General features: G+C 48.5%; 1 protein-coding gene across 4 annotated transcripts in view; it reads right to left on the reverse strand.

The window, feature by feature from the left end:
• LOC149372146 (dachshund homolog 1-like) overlaps positions 1-18,425 on the reverse strand; it is a 240,440-nt gene that overhangs the window by 178,787 nt on the left and 43,228 nt on the right. For 2 of the 4 annotated variants that reach the window (XM_089566519.1, XM_089566518.1), the window contains exon 2: positions 12,578-12,682. The exons of the other annotated variants lie outside the window; for them this stretch is intronic. In XM_089566519.1, coding sequence (XP_089422645.1) covers positions 12,578-12,682 — 105 coding nt within the window. The remainder of the gene's footprint in view (positions 1-12,577; positions 12,683-18,425) is intronic. 4 annotated transcript variants of the gene reach the window in all.

The following is an 18,425-nucleotide window of genomic DNA, read 5'->3' on the forward strand; positions in this document are numbered from 1 at the left end:
CACTGAGTATAACAGACTGAGACACCAAATTTTTAGTTTTGTTTTCTGCTTTCAAATGATGCGTTAGGCATTGGTGTACTTAGAGCACCATCGCGGTATTCGTCTACGACAGCTAAATAATTTATAATTGAATTTCTTCTCGACGCTGTTTCGGTTTCATCAACCGGCCGATGGCTGTGGCGAGTTGGTCACGTGAGGCACAAAAAGCAGCACTATAACTGATGACACGTCGTTGTAATTCTAGCCTTTGAAGCAGGCTGGTTTCAGTGCTGCAGTGAGTTAAAAAACTACGTATCAGAGTTTATATTGCAGTTTTTCCGTGCCTCACGTGACCTGAAGTTCAACTGCACGTCGCAGCCATCGTTCGGTTGATGAAAGATAAGAAAAAAATTCAATTGCACATTATTTAGCTGCCGCAGGCGAATACCACGCAGTGGTCCATGTATTCTAATATCTAAAGCCTCATTTTAAAGAAGAAAATGTGCATTAATTTTTTTTTTTTGTTATGCATGTTCCCATCAATTTTGCCGTTGTAAACCAATATGTCCCCCCCCCCCTCCCCTTATGTAATGCCTTCGGGCCTTTAAGGAAACAATAAATGAAATGAAATGAAATAAATTAGATGTCTATAGTCCAGTAAAGAGCCCGTAGATTCTGCCTCTGAATCGGCAGCTGCGATGCGATGCTTTTCTCTGTGCTCAGATTAAATAATATTAATAGCGCGTTTTTCGCTTCTCCAATAAATTCAACTTAATTGTTAGGCTGGTATGAATCTTTCAGATCATTTCTTCGAGGTTTGCCGCGCGAAGAGTCGCATTGTTGTGGCTGAATCCACATTTCGTGACCGACAATAGCCAAGCCAAGTACGAAACCTCATCTTCCTGGTATTCCTGCTCCTCTTTATGGTGGATGAAGTGCAGCGCCGCCTGCTTTTACTCTAGGGAATATTGAGAAACTGTATGAATTTCGTAGGCTCCGGTATGGACGCCGCAAATTCTCGACATGTTTGCCTTTAGCATGCTAAATCACTGCCATAAGGTTGTTTATATCTTCATACCGGAAGCAACGTGACAACTGTTTTGTCGTATTTCTGCAAGTTCCGTAACACTAGAAAAAGGTGATCAAAGCCACAGGGGATTTCCGGTTTCATTTAAGCTACATTGCAGGCACTTTATTGTAAGGAAACAAAAGAATCCGTTCTTAGAATTCCGTGAACGAAAACTGAGCTCAACCACACACTTCCTTGCTATATCGAGAGTAACTCTTCAACAGTTTCACCAAAAGAGGGCTCAGAAAATCAGTCAGCGTAACCTGAGAAAGAGAACACCTGCATGCCCCATCAACCTAGGCATGCATGCTACACGTTTTTAATTTTACCTTCATTACATCAAGAGCAGACAGGAGAAATGTTACAAGCTGCCTACGTCTAGCTATACCTACTTCGTAGGCTTTCGTCCATGTCGCAATATATATACAGCCAAAACTGGCATGCATCGCTGACAGTATTGCTTCTATTTTTATTTTCGCTCTCAACCATTGGCTTGAGGCACAAAACGAGGTTAAGTGAAACGCACACAAGCAGCTCGGCGTGCGTCCCCCCCCCCCCCCCCCCCCCTTCCCTATCGGCGCCCATCGAAATCACGTCCTCGCAAAAACCGGGCGCTGCACATCGCTGTTCTCTGGTGCGTCCCAGTCGAGCGCGAGTTATTGTTTTTCACCATTTCAAAGCTAACCACTGGAACGGCCCAATAAGGGCGCCAGCGCAGACAGCGCCACCACTCAGGGCGCACACACGGGTCGCCTCAGCAACGCGCCGCGCATTGTTGAGCGAGGAGTGTAATCACCGAGCCCCTCCTGCCGGGCTTGTCGGAGTACGTGCGCGAGCTTTCGCGCGAAGAAGCGGAGCCGGCGTCAACACGAGCATGACTGCAGTTATCGCGAAAAGGCATCCGAAACAATACATCTTGTGCCGCTGGGCGCAGGACGAGACAACGGCGTGAGATGCGCTGCGAACCCGGATCACGCACTAGGGACGATTTGTTCGCTTTCTTTTTGCGTAAACAAACACGGGCGCTCCACCATTTATCCTCGGTGACTGGCGCGTGTGACAGAGTGTCCACGGGTTATTGCATATACGCTGTCTACGAGAGCGTCTCCTCCAGGAATGGCTGGACGGGTTGCGAGAAAGGGTATCTGTCCGCAGAGAGTGCCGGCCTGAAGCTCTATTGGCTTCCAGGATTATTTGACAGGTTGAAGAAATGTCGGTAAATTAGCGCTCGGTAGAACTGTGAACACCATTTGTAGGAAAGGGCCTGGAGAGGGGCTGAAAACACAACTTCAATATTGGTCCTAACACTATTTCTTCGAGGGAACAATACCGCTCCAAGGAACGCTACAGGGTACAATTGCGGGCTATATAGCTGATTTTTCATGACTGCAGTGGACCGCGTAAACGGGACAACGAAAGTAACGTGTATCATGCCTCCGTTACGGCTTTCTTGTCCCTGTCTTCTTGGCACTATGTGTAGCAGTCTCCGAAACGCTTCTGCGAATTATACCGTGAGATCAGAAGGCTTGAATGGCTATATATACGCCACAACATCCTTTCTTATTCTGTTATCCCTGCCAAGCTTTCACTGAAGTATTTCGATGCATGGCTCAGATGTAGCCAGCTTCGACAGCTTCTTCGCTGAAACCGCTCTAGGAAAACGAACTTCACTCTCAAAACAGCTAAAGCGGAGCTTACGTACCCCTAAAGCCTTCTGCTATTGGCTAGTCTCGCGAGCTGTTTTCGGGCAGTGAGCGAAATGTTTTGCAAACCCAGGAACAGAGCGACAGTGGTTCCGCGGCCCATAAGCTCACTGCACTATGCCATCTCGCGGCCTGTCGTCGCGAATTACCGCAGCATGCGGTTAGCACTTAACAAAAAAAAAACAAAAAAAAACTGCAATCGTGTTTGAGCTTCCTTTCTATAGCATACGCGACACGCTAACGAATCTCATGGTTCTGCTGCCAATTTAAACCTGGATACTTGGCTGCGTATGAGCATGCGCACTGCAGTACAATTAACACCTCAATTACCGGAGCGCGCATTTCCGCTGGCACACAGCTTCTGCGTATTGCTCAACGCAATTAAATCCAAACGCGGCTTCATTAGCGATGCCATCAGCAGGAAGCGCGCACAACTCACGTTCCTGCGCCGAGGAGATAAACCCGAGTCACGAACCTGTCCGGCTCTGTATCTGCGGTCCGAATCAGCCGCGCCGCACGTGGTCCTGGTGTTCGCGGGCCCGAGTTGGGCGACACGAGGGCGCACGCATTGGTCTCTCTCCAATTATTTTCCTTTTATTCCTTTTTCTTTTCTTTTACGCACGGTCTTTCGGCCAGAAACCGTTTCCGTCTAATTGTTATTTGCCCCGGTGCCAAAGAGCGCGTCATGGACGAAGCGGCGGCAACGGAAGAGTGCTTCTTGTGGGCGGAAACGGACTAATCGGACAAATGGACCCGGCGGTTCAACGCACGTTCGGAGCCCAAATACGAACGCGGGATGAGTCGACCGACCACTGCATCGACCGACGCATGGCTTTTTTTCTTTTTTTTTTTGCTTGTATTTAGCCACGGCAGTGTGCGTATCAGGGTGAACTGCAACAGATGCTGTCACCACGCCACCACGGCTATACGGTGTCAGTCTAAAATATACTGGAGTGCTGATTGCGCCGATCCGTTTGTTTCTGTACGAATCATTGGCTTCGAACGCAGAATACGTGAAGACGGAAAATTTGAGGAGGTCCAGCATGGCAGGGAATAAGTATGATGGACCTGGCTCCTTTAATAAGAGGTTAGGGTCAGAGGTTTAAGGTATAAGGTTTTGGCGCTTATTTCTTTAAGGTGTTTATTATTTAAGGTATAAGGGTTTGGCGATTGTTTATTATTGGCGCTTATTTATATAGAAAACAGGAAGGAGTTTTCAGCATGATCACGTCACATTTAGCCGTCTTGCTGCACCATTGTAATTATACATATACCTTTCGTTTCAACAACAACAGTTCAAGAAACAGGTCATCATGCTCTTTGTAAATACATAAATAAAAAAATAACGGAAGGGTTAGCATTTTGAGAACGACTTCTTGTTACTTTTGGTTCGGCGAGGATACACACTGAAGGAAGGTATATTGTTTTATGACAGACATACGCAGTTTGAGGCTTTTTGCATGCAAAAGAGCAGTAATGCATGCTAAGAATCGCATACAGCCCCCCCCCCCCCCCCTCCCCCCCCTTTCAAAGCCCGAAGCTTCCGATATCTTCAGTGAGCCGGTTTCCATGGCCGCGCAGAAATAATTGTTTTATGCGAAGCATACTACTTTAGCTACCACTTCAGCCCTTCACCGTGGTTATGCGCCTCCAAATCACGTGATACATGACGTCACACCACGTGACACGATGACGTCACGACAGCAGAGAAACGGGGGCCCACCTCGCGCCGTCGCTGTGGTTGTGCGCCTCCAAATCACGTGATACATGACGTCACACCACGTGACACGATGACGTCACGACAGTGCAGAAACGGGGGCCCACCTCGCGCCGTCGCTGTGGTTGTGCGCCTCCAAATCACGTGATACATGACGTCACACCACGTGACACGATGACGTCATGACAGTGGAGAAACGGGGGCCCACCTCGCGCCGTCGCTCTGGTTGTGCGCCTTCAAATCACGTGATACATGACGTCACACCACGTGACACGATGACGTCACGACAGTGGAGAAACGGGGGCCCACCTCGCGCCGTCGCTGTGGTTGTGCGCCTCCAAATTACGCGACACGATGATGCTTCTCATTCTCCAGGCTTAACCAAGTTAAGCCTCAGCCATTTTTTCTTCGCGCAGTCGCAGCTCGTAAATTTCTGTTTCTTGACGATATACGTCATAGATCATACTGCAACTATAAACAGCGCACGACTCGACCGTGTCGGGAACCTCTCTTTATACAAGTGCACCCAACATGCGATCTGGCTGACTACAGCACTTCAATGCACGCAGAGCCTTGTGCATAAATAAAGCCACGTAGATTCGACCAGCAGTAAGAAAAATGTTAAAAATAAATGCATGTAGTAACTACTTGTACCCAGCTCCTAACCATGGTGAACTTGGTCCCCACTAAGTGAGCATGGCACAAGGTAAAAAAGAATAAGAATGAAGAAATCAGAGAAAGGGCAACGAAGAATTGGGCCGACATTTAAGAATAACCACACACGTCGCTCGAAGCGCATAAATCTAATGAAATGAATGCTTTTATACAGCAGTCAGTGTACCGCCTGCTGCAATCGACAGCAGGCAGAGGAAGAGCGATGAAGCAAAGCAACGAAAACGGACGCGAACACCGGGCGGGCAGATTAAGAACCGGCAAATGGCATTCAGCATTTGCATCCGACTGAGGTGCCGGTAACACAGAGCGACCGGAAGTTATCCGCCACTGGGTGCTGCATCTCCTTGCATCGATGCCATCAGAGTTCACCACAGTGCGCCGATGTGAGTATACGTTCGTATATACCCCACCAAATGTGCATATAAGATGCTACAGGTTCGGATAACCTGCGGCGGGCAGACACGACAAGCGTGTATCGACTGCATACAGTGAAGAGCCGTGCAAATGGGCAGTGCTCGCAGCGCGCAGGCAGTGCACAGCGCCTGTCGGGTAGTATTTCACGCTGCTCTTCAGAGCGCCCACGAGGCATGCTTATCGTCTTCCTGTGGGGTCCCCCGCTACAGTGCTCCGCACACGTTGGCGCATGCCTGCTAAAAGCACACGGCGCGAGCCGCAATAAATTTGCAGCCCGAACTGCTCGCGGCGTGTGTGTACGTTACCTCGTCGCCGGTTGCAAGGCCCACTCTCGAAGCTCGCAATTACATCCGGCGCGCCGCTCCGCGAGCGGCATTCGATACGAGGCAACACCCAAAGCCGCGCACGTATATACGTAAGTGCCCGTTCCGCCTGCAAAGCCCGAGCAATCGGCACGCCTCCGGCGATGTCTCCGGGTCGGGAAGCTTGTGTTCTCGCACGTGGTACAGTTACGGCGTCGGTACAAGTTCCTGCCAGCCAGGGAGTCCGCTGGTGAAATTCTCAGGTGCTGTCGTCAAACTAATTATCGTCCCGTACCCTGATTTGACGCCACGTCTACGAAGCCCACACAGAAGGACAGTTTGATGACGGAACCAGAACATGCGGTCGTCGTCAATCCTTGTTCCTTTAGGGTGCTGAAAGAGACCTCGTGCAAGACGCTTTAACGCGTTAATAAACGATGAAATCATGGGTGCAGGATGTTTCGCCGCTGCCCAATGGTCACATTCTCGGTAAAGATGACTCGCAGTCGTCTCTAAGCTAGAGGAGTCAGCGACGGTACAGAAAAGTGTAAATGAGACGTACCCCAAGCACCAGTAATGTGTTGCAGACAGTCTGCAAGGCCAAAAATATTTCCTTCCTTTAAGCGACGGTAGAGAAATGTGTAAATGAGTCATACCCCAAGCACCAGTAATGTGTTGCCGACAGTCTGTAAGGCCAAACATATTTCCTTCCTTTAAGCGACGGTAGAGAAATGTGTAAATGAGTCATACCCCAAGCACCAGTAATGTGTTGCCGACAGTCTGTAAGGCCAACAATATTTCCTTCCTTTCAGCGACGGTACAAAGTGTAAATGAGTCATACCCCAAGCACCAGTAATGTGTTGCAGTAGCAAAGCCAACAATACTTCCTTCCTTCCTTCCTTCCTTCCTTCCTTCCTTCCTTCCTTCCTTCCTTCCTTCCTTCCTTCCTTCCTTCCTTCCTTCCTTCCTTCCTTCCTTCTTTCTTTCTTCTTTCTCTCCTTCTTTCTTTCTTTCCTTCCTTCATTCATTCATTCATTCATTCATTCATTCATTCATTCCTTCCTTTTCCCAAAATACAACACGTTTCCAGGTACTTAGCTCAGGTGGACACAACGTGTTTCAACACGTTCACTTGGAAAAAGGCTCGTCGTGAGCTTTTTGTTACATATTACACCACTCTGCAAAAGCGTACTGATTCCGGCACATCTGCTGTCCCGTTAATTCGTCCGGTCTTTGTCGCTTTTTTTCACGCCAAGTAACCGCCTCTTAAAGTGAGCCGACAATCCGCCAGTGAACACATCGACGCACGTCGACTCAATCTCGCTTTCCAATTCGAAATTAAAGCGCACAGAGCGTGTTTTGTCTTAACAAAAAAAAAAAATGCGGCAGCGACAGAGGTACGCGTCGAAAGATCGCGGATCTCTCGCAGCGGCCCTGTTCAGCCGCAGAGCCTTCCCCTTGGAGCATTCAGGTGGGGCGTGGAAGGTAAGTGCGCGCGTTCGCCCTCGGGGCTCGCCGGCCTCACAGGGTCTCCCCCGGAGGAACCAGGAACGTTGGCCGCCACGGTCGGACGGGTCAAAACGATCTCGACCGGAACGCCCACTGATAAATGGACGCCGCCGCCACCGCCGAGGGGAGGAGAAGCTAATCGCGGAGACACGGGCTGCACAATTGGAAAGTGGGCGAAGAAGGACTCGGGGACGGATGCCGGCTTGCACTCCATCGACTGCGGCCCATGGAGGGGGAACAGGTGGTTGCCTGCTCCGTTTCTCTCGTTCCTTACCTTAGGCTCTGTGCGACTTCGTTCCTTGTCTGTATTCAGGGCGACGCGATAATTGAGAGAGTATATCGGAGTTGCCTTGACTGGACGGCGTACGCCTCCGAGCAAAAGGGTGTAGGAACTTTAACTGTCCCGCTGGAGTAGAGTGATATATTGGACAGAATTAGTATAGACAGCTCAAGCACGGACGCCAGATATTGCTTTTAGCGTGTGCTATCAGCGCACATAGGTGTCGCTGCTTTGGTCGCATTTCTGTGCGTCGCCTAACTGTCGCCTAACCGATGCAAAGGGAATAGCCCCATAATAATGAAATAAAATCAAGCCAAATTGTGCTTAACTGCATATGAAGGAAGCCAACAACCACGGAACCCAAGGAGTATTGGGGAATGTTTTTTTTTTGTGTGTGCGTGTTTATCAACCGGAGATTAATAGTATAATTATTTTATTGCTTAAAGACAATTGATTAAAAAGCAGAAGAAAAACCACGTGCTGTCTGTGAAATGCGAACCCGCGACCTCCGAATTTCGCATCCGCTACGGCGACGGGTGTCCAAGGAATTAACTATTAATGATGCGGCGTCAAGAGAGCGCCAGCCATCAGGAGAAAGTATAAAATAAGTCGCCAAACAAGCGCTGGCAAGCAGCGCACAAAGAGACAGACGCCGAAAGTACGACTGATCTCCGGTAGGGCAATAAGCGGAGTTGAGGTCGCGCCTCCACAGTCTTGGGGTTGTAGGCTTCCGGTAGTCAAAGCACATAGCTTAGCTACATCTCCATGCTCTTAATGCACCTCGAGTGGCCAAAATGAAGCAAAGTTAAAGACAAACTTAATATGACCTTTATATGTATCGAAGGCACGAAAACAAGATACCAAGAAAGGTGGCCTGACTGTGTTTGTAGCACGAAAAAAAGGCAATGCTCAGGCTCGCACGTTAACTATCTTCTTTGTTTCTTGACGCAGGTTCTGTCGTTTTTGTTGGTGATTAAAGATATTCAACTTCCTGAGCGTTATATGATTTCCTCCTTGGATGGCCTTAGAATATGACTGCTCTCTATTTCTGGTCAGCGTCTTCACGATGAGCTTATAGACCTCCTCCATGTTTGCAAACAAGCGAGGTGGCGCTGCAGTCGCGAACGGGTTCGCGGTAGGCAAGAGGCCAGGGAGTGGCGTCGAGTTGAGGTGGTGCAGCGCCGGTTTTCAAGGCTTGTATGCGCGTTTTGAGTTTCTGAGAATCATAACAATGGTTGATGCTTTCAACTTAGTATTCCTCGAAGTACACGGGCTCGCGTTGGCCATGTACGGCGTATTTCGACACGGTGTGTATTGTATTATGGCTAGAAAGCGCTGCAGTTGGTTTCTACCCCAGGCATTCAATAAAATGATAAGTTTTTGACACTGAACTAGCAAGAATGATTTTACCTCGGGACAGTGCTGAGGGAAGCACTGGCGTTTTTTCGGCAGAGCCGACGTGCGCTCACCGTCTGTTGACACACGTGTCACACAGTGCGAAAAGTGGGGACAGCGTCGATCGTGTCCCGATCTCATCTGTCTCGCGTAGCCGCTCTTTTTAGCCGTCAGATCAGGCACCACCAGGCTGACTTCTCCCCTTCTTAAACTGGTCGATTTGGTGAAAAGTTTGGATTCCTGAAATTATATTTCTTCCAGCCCTGGGTCGTCTGTTTGATTACTAGAAATTATAGCAAAATATTCAGTAGAAATTCATAAAATTACAGTTTTTAGATCTGTGGTCGTCAAAAATTGTGAGGTAATGGCGTTTCTGATGGTCCTGGCACGTCGCGAATCCTGCGGGTTTCCGACGACGGAGCACCACAATGGTAGTATCACTACGCAGAAGAGGGATCAGAGGTTTCGTTGATTTCAGTGCGGCATTTCTTTGACCAAAGCGAAAGCGAAGAGGCCATAAACGAGGGAAAAAAACTTGAAGGTTTGTTTTGTGATCTACCACATTTACTGATTGGCATCACTCACCCCTTCGTAAATTTGTAACGAATGGAAATAGAATGATTCTATTTGTCGCGAACGATTCCAGAGACATTGAGGAGTGCAATAAATCTCTCGACTTTTTTTTGCTACAGGAGCAGTAGTATGGTAGTCATTTTTGATAAGAAAGGTACTACGAATCTAAAAAAAAAAGAAGTAATACCGCCATCATAGAGAATAGGGCGTTGGCAACGTGCTGGCATAAAAAATTGCCGCATTTTCTACTTAATTATTCAAGACCCGTGGTGACTTGAGAGGGTGTTAATTATAATTACCCAAGAACTTTACCAGGTATAGCTGAAAATAAAACGCATTGCTGAAATTAGCAGAGCAATTTCATATTTGCACCAAATTTGGTTACATATCTCAAGCATCAATAAAGAAAACACTTTTCATTGCCTCATCCCCTGTCAATCTCGCTACGTGCCTCTGTTGGTAGCCCGCCTGCGGTTGCTTCTTTCCAAACAGCCTTCGCGATCATGTACTACTTCATGAAGAAGCTTATGACACAAGCATGATGCAATGAAAGTACGCTGTTCGAAGCATGCCAACGCGACCGCGCAAGATTGTCACAACTTACCAGACTTTTCTACTACAATCAAATAATTATGTCGTCCATGTTAAGAAATATTTTGAAGTATATATTAAATGCCCTAAAATGCGTCATTACACGTTCATATAACTTCTGCACAAGTTAAAACATGCTGTGCTATCAACAAAATAACGCACTCCTCGGTGGAGAGTGACCCTGCCGGCGCCCGTGCACACCAGCTCAGGGCGATAAATACGTTCGCCGCTACATACATGCTTTTTCTTTTCCTTGCACAATTTTAAGCGTACCATGCGGTTGTTCAGGTGAATGAGCGCGGCAATTTCCGTGCTATGAAGTACGTTGACTGGCAGCGCCGGTCTACACCCAGACTTCGCGCTTTTACTACCGCGGCTCATTTCCTAATGCGGCATTTATTTCCGAGAAACCTATTAAAGCTAATCTAATTTTTCGTTTTATGATACTACGTGGATCCAACAGCGACGCAGCTGGTCAGTACATGCTGCTTCTGCAGTGCGAAGCCACGATATGCAGCCGCCGGTAGCTGCAGCAGCTGCGGTATAGGCACGGCCAGGCGGAACCTTTTTTGCCTACCAGGCGAAAGTCGCTACTGACATCAGCGCCACCGCATCTCCGTGACGTCGCGGGGTGAAGGAGGTCTATAGGAAATTGGTTAGTTACTACACGGTGTTTGAAGTATCCGAAGTTTCCTTATTGCCGCTCTACCACAGCGGAAAGCAGTAGCTAAAGCAACTGCTCTACGGGAGGACAAAATCTTGCCAAAAGCAAGAGCTTATGAAAAACTTCGAACACGCTATGCGATACGAGGGAAGCAGAAGAAGCGAAGGGTTACGTACTAGGTAGGGCAATAAAGTTGGTATCGCCGCCATAGCATACAAAAAGGAACGTTAGAACACGAGCAACGGAGAAAAAGCTAATTAAACGGACGCATCTGTGAAAAAGAAAAGAAAAAATTACGCGGTTAATGGCCGGAAGAGCATATGTATAGTGCCGTTGAGCCCGAAATGCTTTCATTAACGACGTCTAGATTTATACGTGTGTGTTTGCGCCGAAGGAATTAGGAGAGAGCGTGTAGTATTTGGCGCACATAACACACGCACAAGCACACGCACGCACCGTGACCTGATTTTTTTTTTTTTTCCACGATATCTTGCTGTCGTAAAGTGGTATAGGAGCCGGGGACAGCATAGCGTAGAATGAAGCCTAAACCGGAGAACACTAGTTTCAATCAACATGTTGTAACTGCAGTCGAAAACAATTACCTTTATTAGCAGAGAAAATACCAGCTCATGAACATAAAAAGCCTAAAAAATAAACAAAAGAAAGCATGCTATATATGCATGACGTCGAACATGAGCACTTCTCTGGAAAAGAGGAAGTCAGGTACGCATCTCCGATACATGCTAGATCTTAAACAGGCTGTGTGGAGGTTATTAAGATAGAGAGTTCGACATGTTTTTTTTTCGGCATAATAACTAAATATTCAGAGTACTTATTATGCGCACTTCAAATTTAAATTTAGCAGCGCACTCGTACAAATATGACAGGCGTGTTTCTCTCCAAGTACTAAAAATATAAGCATGTTTTCCTCTTGAGTCGTAACATATTTCTAAAAAAGTGAGAGTGAGAAAAAGATCGTTTCGGGAGTCTTACTAGTGGTATGTAATGTTGCATGCAGGCTGTCTCATTCAGCTAGGTACATACATGTATACATAACCAATACCATCCACGTAATATCGATTAAGTGAAAAACTGCTTTCCCGCCCTAACGTGCGTTAGTTTCGGAATAAGAAATTTTTAAAGATAGATGTGCAACTTCCGGCGTTCGTGCATTAGGTAACGGGTGCAGGATATCAAGACCTTCCCATGCTCTCTGATGCATTCTAAATGCTGAGAAATCTCAGTATTTCACAACATCTGGAACACCATGTGGCAGCATAAAGGGGCATTGTGGTCACAACCATCGGCAGCGACACCAGTCGGCGCACTCAAACGATACGTGCGTCACAGAAATGATCGATTTCAGGGCATATATTACCGCGAAGTTTCGCATTGTTTGTCTTTTCATGCTTGAAGCCGCGTGACTGCGGCTTCATCATTTTGTTTGTAACGCGAGATGCGACCAGAGTTATCTGGAATGATAGTCGCCCCCTTTCCACCCGTTCCGCAGAATACTCGCCTGAACAAGACCCCACGCCCATCATCGACGTCAACCCAGCACTGCTGCGAAACAGACAAGAGCAGACAGCTTTCTTCGAAATTACAGCGAGTGTTTTTCTACGTCATCAAAGGTCTGACGAACACCGGTTGTCAAACATCGCATCGTGACCAACGAACACCCCCGACCTCTCCGCCAAAGCCCGTACCGTGTGCCGCCGAGAGAACGCCAAGCCATCCGGGACCAAGCGGAAGAAATGTTTCGCGACGACGTCATCCAGCCGTCGAAGAGCTCCTGGGAGGCACCGGTTGTTCTGGTGAGAAAGAAAGACGGCACACTTCGGGTCGGCTTCGATCAACGCTGCTCGAAGGACATTACGAGCGAAGATGTGTACCCCCTTCCACGCATCGACAACACACTGGACCGGCTATATGCAACGCTAAGTATTTCTCTTCGATGGACCTCAAGAGCGTCAGCTGGCAAATTGAAGTCTGCGAACGGAATCGAGAGAAGAGCGCATGCAGCACGCCGGATGGCCTCTTAGAGTTCAAGGTAATGGCATTTGGACTTTGTTTTCTACCAATGACATTCCAGTGTGTAATGGATTCAGTACCAGCAGGCCTAAACTGATAACTTCGTCTAGTAGGCTTAGATGACATCTCTGTCTTCGCCTCGAACTTCAATGACATCCTGAAAAGACTACGAGATCGCTGGAGGAAATAAAGTCGTCAGTGCTAAGGTTGAAGCCAGAGATGAGCCAGCAAGGATGGGGTACGCCCAGATCCGCAGAAGACAGTTCAGATCTGCTATCGCCGACATGAAAGCTGTGCTCATATTACCGACAGTTTATCGAGAACTTTTTCGCATCGCCGAACCCCTGAAGCGACTAACGAGAGCAGACGTGCAATTCAAATGGGAAGATGTATACGCAACTTGAAGCCTTCATAGAACTTCAGCACCAGTCAGACTTCTCCGGACCCCGGTAATTTATATGAAGACGCAGAAACCGCGATCAACACTGATGCAAGCAGAGTGGGCTTATAAGCGCCGTACTCGTCAATACTCGTCAAAGGCCGAGGCTATAGCTATCAACAACCGAGAAGGAGTGCCTCGCGATAACGTGGCCCATATCAAAGTTCGCCCCTACTTGTACAACAGACCACTGAAAATGGAAAGCGACCAACACACTTTCTCTTGGCTTGCCAACTTCAAAGACTCTTCAGGCCGCCTCGCTGGCTGGAGCTTGCGCCTCCAGGAGTTCGACATCACCTTGGTATGCTAGTCTGGACGCAATCGTAAGGACGCAGACTGCCTATCGCGAACCCCTGTCCACATACCGCCGGAAGGATACGATGAGGACCCCTTATTTGGGGCGACAAGCACTAGCGATCGCGCACAACATTAACGCTCCCTTAACCCTTACCCTGATCCCATACCCTGATCGGCAGCGACTCATGGAGTACCAGGAAACCGAGACTTTTACTGCCTCGGGAGAGTTCAAACGTGGATTGCCATCATTTTGTCTTCAGAACGGCGTCCTGGTGTAGAAAGGCCTCGCACACCTTTTTGTCGCCCGTGCAAACCTTCATGAGGAGATTACACATGCTTCACGCGATGAAACAAAGCTGGCCACCTCGGCTTGGCTCGTACCTTCCGCCTAATTCAAGACAAATATTACTGATTACGTCTGTCTGCTGAGGCCACACACTACACCGAGATGTGACTGTAAACGCTGCCAATGAGACCTGCACGTTTCTGCAGCCAAATCAACAACCAATTAGACATTTCCAGCAGATCGGCATGCACCCACTTGGCCCCTCCCGAACGCCGACACCCGATAACAAATGGATAAGATTAGCAACTGACTACTTGACCCGTTACGACGAAGCGGAAGCCCTGCCCTGTCGTAGTGCCGCAGAAGTCGCCGAATTATTCGTAAAAACATCCTCCTTCGCCAGGGTGCCCCCGAAGTCCTCACCACGGACATGGTACGGCGTTTACTGCTGACTTTGGCTAAGCAATCCTGATGTACAGCGAAAGGAGCCACCGGGAGACGACTGCGCATACCAACCATAAACGACAGGGCTAACGGAGCGCTTAAACAAAAACGATCGCCGACATGCTCGCAACGTATGTCGACACTGAAAGCAGCACTTGGGATGCCATCCTCCCCTATGTCGTCGTCGCCTGAAACACTGAAGTGCAGGAGACCACCCAGATGACCCTGTTTAAGCTCATCTATGGCAGGGACGCTACGTACCGACCAACGTACCGACAACGTACCGACGCCAGAAGCTACAATTTAGGTCGACGCCACACGAAATACAAGCCATGTGACCATGTTTGAGCGTGGACACCCATTCGTCGCCGCGGAGTAAGCGAAAAGCTTTCGCTCCGCTGCTTCGGCCCATGCAAGATACTTCGTCTAATCAGATTCGTTGACGGACTGACAGAATCTCAGCGGAGCCGTGCACACATGCACACCTCGTGCGCCAGAAGCCCCATTATACGTGTTATTGGAGGCTTTTTGTTTCCGTTCTCATTGTTTATTTTTGTCGACCCTTTCCGTTGTAAAGTATCGGGACCGATGCTTCTTCGATAAAAGCCGCGTAGCTTTATAATGTTTGTTCATGCTTAATGCTGCAGGAATGCGAGTTGTATAATTTATTTGTGACGGAAGATGCGACCTGACTTGTCTGCAATGATCGCATAGCCCCTCACAACCGCTTCTACGCTGTTCGAGACTGGCGTTGGTGCCTTCAGCGCTTTATATCGAAAATTCTTCGTTAGCTTCAAACTGAACACGACCGTGAGCGGCGGACGGTCTGATCAACGATCGCCGAGCACACTTGATGCTATCGCTACCATCGACTTGTTCAGTTCTTTATGAATGCAGGTTAGCCGAATAAAGAGTTTCCTTTCAAATGCTTCCGGTGTCTTCTTGCCGCCCGACTGCTGTGGTCACGACGGGAAAATGTTTTTGTGCTTCCGGGTGACTTTTTAGTACCACAAAGCTTATTATATATGTGCTAAAATAAACATTCTTGTACACATCTTTCCCGCGTCCAATGTTCTCTTTTCGAGTCATTTCTGCTTTATTTTATATCACAGAATGCGCGTACTCCTCCCTTTTAAATGGCTCTCTTCTGTGATAGGTATACTGAGTAGGACAATTACCCCTGGCGGTATTTCAAATGTATCGGCAACAGTCGCGGTGTTCGTGTACTACCTGTAACAGTGCCGTTTTTGGCTGCTTGTTTCGTTTCTATCAAAAGCAGAGCAGAAAAAGTCTTGTGTATCGAAGGCTTCGTTGCAACCAGACCATTGTGAAGACTGCCACTTGATTAGCTTTAGCCACTAAAGTCCATCATCCCTGAGGACACCAAGACTGCCTATCTGAAACGAACGCGCCATTCCGGGTTCATTTCGGCCACCAAGCAGAGGTGCAGCTATATCGCTGTGAGACAACGGTGAACTCTATGAGTTGTTCTTCTTATTATGTTTCTTTCCGTACCCTGCCGTAGACCTCGACACCATCGCTTCTCTTTACCGACAAAGACGAACCGCAATCATTGAGAAACCGTGAGACCGCCTGAAGTAATGCCATGCATACAACTGGACAAGGCGGCGTCTCAAGAGGCTCTAAAGCAGCCATTTCAGCCGACTGTGTAGCTCACCGTCGAGATGGTAGACGTCGAAAATGGAATTCCTTCCGGCTCCTCGCATCCACTGCTATTACCCAGGAGTGAAAATCCCCGCTCAAGACCGAAAAATACTCCGAGAAGAATAGAAGAGGTGTAAATCTTGAGCTTCCCTCTATTGTTCCAGCGGCGGTATCGCGACAGGCGCTCAGACTAGCCCAGACATTAAAACGTCAAGATTAAAACGCCGAAAAGCATCGCAAGTTCCACGGACTGCACCTGCACAAGGAACCCTCCCTTGTTTTCGTTTAACTTCCTTTCTCTTGCTTCCTGACGCGCGCGTACGACTGGAGAGAGACCAAACGGGCAGCTAAACAAAGAGCGAGAGAAAAAAAAAACTGGCCAGACCATGAGCGAGCACAATCATTAATCAGTTTCCCAACGACAACTCGTTCCGGCGTATATAGCAGCCTAATGAACTCAGCGCGTGCAAAGAGAGGCCGCGGCGGCAGGTGAAGTCCTCCAGCACGTACGCACACACACACATACAACACATGCACACACACGGTCACGAAAGACCAAAAGGAAGCGAGCGAAGACGAACGAAAAAAAAAAATAGCCGAAGGTGTACATCAACAAGGAAACTACGCGGAGGAAACAAAAGGAAAGGGAAAAGAGCAAGGGGAAAGGCGCAACTGTGCAGGTGTAAACCTGGCACCGAGGCGCCAACATGCTTAATTCTCTCCTTCCCGTGACCGCGCAAACGCGTTCTATTCCACACCTCAAGGAGAAACACTCGGACACCGTCGCGGCCGCCGCCCGCGAACGTTCAGGCATTCGTCTTGCGAACGCAATTTCTCCGGAGAAAGAATCTATTAGTTTCTTCCTCCTCTACTTCCCTTCCTCCTTTCCCTATTCTTCTCCCTTTGTCTTTATCCTCCTGTCCTCTCGCCACGGTGCAGCGAGCCTTCGCAATGGTTTGGGAGGAACAACGAAGTGTTCGCCGAGAAACAGCTGCTAAGTGCGTACGTATAATCTCGGTGCGTGAGCAAAGCTATTCGTCCGACGCTTGGCTTGGCTGGTGCTGGTAATTGTTTGCGACTCGACGCGAAACTGCGGGTATCTATAGCACGTATGACCAAAACGAACACTTTAGGGTCCGCAAGGTGCGTTGAAGTTGCCTTCGGCGATACTGAAAGCGATAGAAGCTGTAAAATGAAAGAAATAGTTTATGAGAGTGAAAATATGGCACTTAATTCGCTGTAGTTACTTTTGGCACTATTGCCCTAGCGAGCAAGCTCGAATCTGTAATATGCCGGTGACTGCATATGTGGATGGTATATGCAGGGACTACGCAGGCTTTTTTATACCTACGATAAAATAGCCAACATCTATACCAACGACATGTTTACATCTTCAGTTGATTCCGACATGCTGCCTTCCTGTCTGACAATCATGAAGCCTGAACACATTTTGTCTAACCAGATTACCGCCAAGGAAGGAAGGAAGGGAAAACTTTATTTACACTAATGGGTTTTCCTGCGGTTTGGGGGCATCTTCAGAGACGTCTTGGTTCTACCCCCAGGAGCCTTCTCTGTCGAAGTCGTCCGCCTCTATTCAGTGGTCGGTTGCCCTCAGTCCAGGGCTGCGCTGGCCACTGCCGCCCGTTGAGCTCGCTGTACCAGACCTTGTTGGTCTTCACAGCGGTCGCTGGACAGCAGAGTCTCCCACTGCTCCGCACTCGGGTTTTGTATTTTGGGGACCACGTGTATGTTTTGGCAGGCCCATGTGATGTGGTATAGTAGGTTTTTCGTCGCACCAGGGACATTTGTCCGTGTATATCGTAGGGTGCATTTTGTTTAGTATATGTAGGTTTGGGAAAGAGCCTGTTTGTAATTGTCTCCAAGTGACAGCTTCCTCTCTGCTGAGAGATTTGTGCGGTGGGGGATATCGCATTCTTCTGCCTCTATAGTTTTGTAGTATGGCCGAGTATTCCCTGGGTGCTGGCGCGAGTTCCGCGGTCTCGTCGGATGCTCGGAATGTAATGTATCCTCGAGCTATCCTGTCGGCCTCTTGGTTCCCTGCCACCCCCGTGTGCCCCAGTACCCACACAATTTTGTGTGGGATCTTGTCGTTTTGTTCTTCCTGGTTTTTCATTCTGTCGCTCGCTGCGAGGAGTATACGGAGCGCGTGACGACCTATCCTGCCATTCATGTAATTTCGGCAGGCTGTTTGAGAGTCCGTGAGTATTGTTAGTGACCGCACGGTTCTATAGCCCTCCGCCACCGCTAGAGCAACGGTACTTCCTCGGACTCTGCAGCTGTGCAGCCTCGGAGAGACGCGCTGGTCATTTCGCGTAAAGACGAATCGACCACCGCCGCTACAGCGATTTTGTTATCTCCTCCTCTCCAAGAC

Source organism: Amblyomma mixtum, chromosome 1 (genome assembly GCF_055824585.1).
Source record: "Amblyomma mixtum isolate Tamu chromosome 1, ASM5582458v1, whole genome shotgun sequence".
Classification (NCBI taxonomy): domain Eukaryota; kingdom Metazoa; phylum Arthropoda; class Arachnida; order Ixodida; family Ixodidae; genus Amblyomma; species Amblyomma mixtum.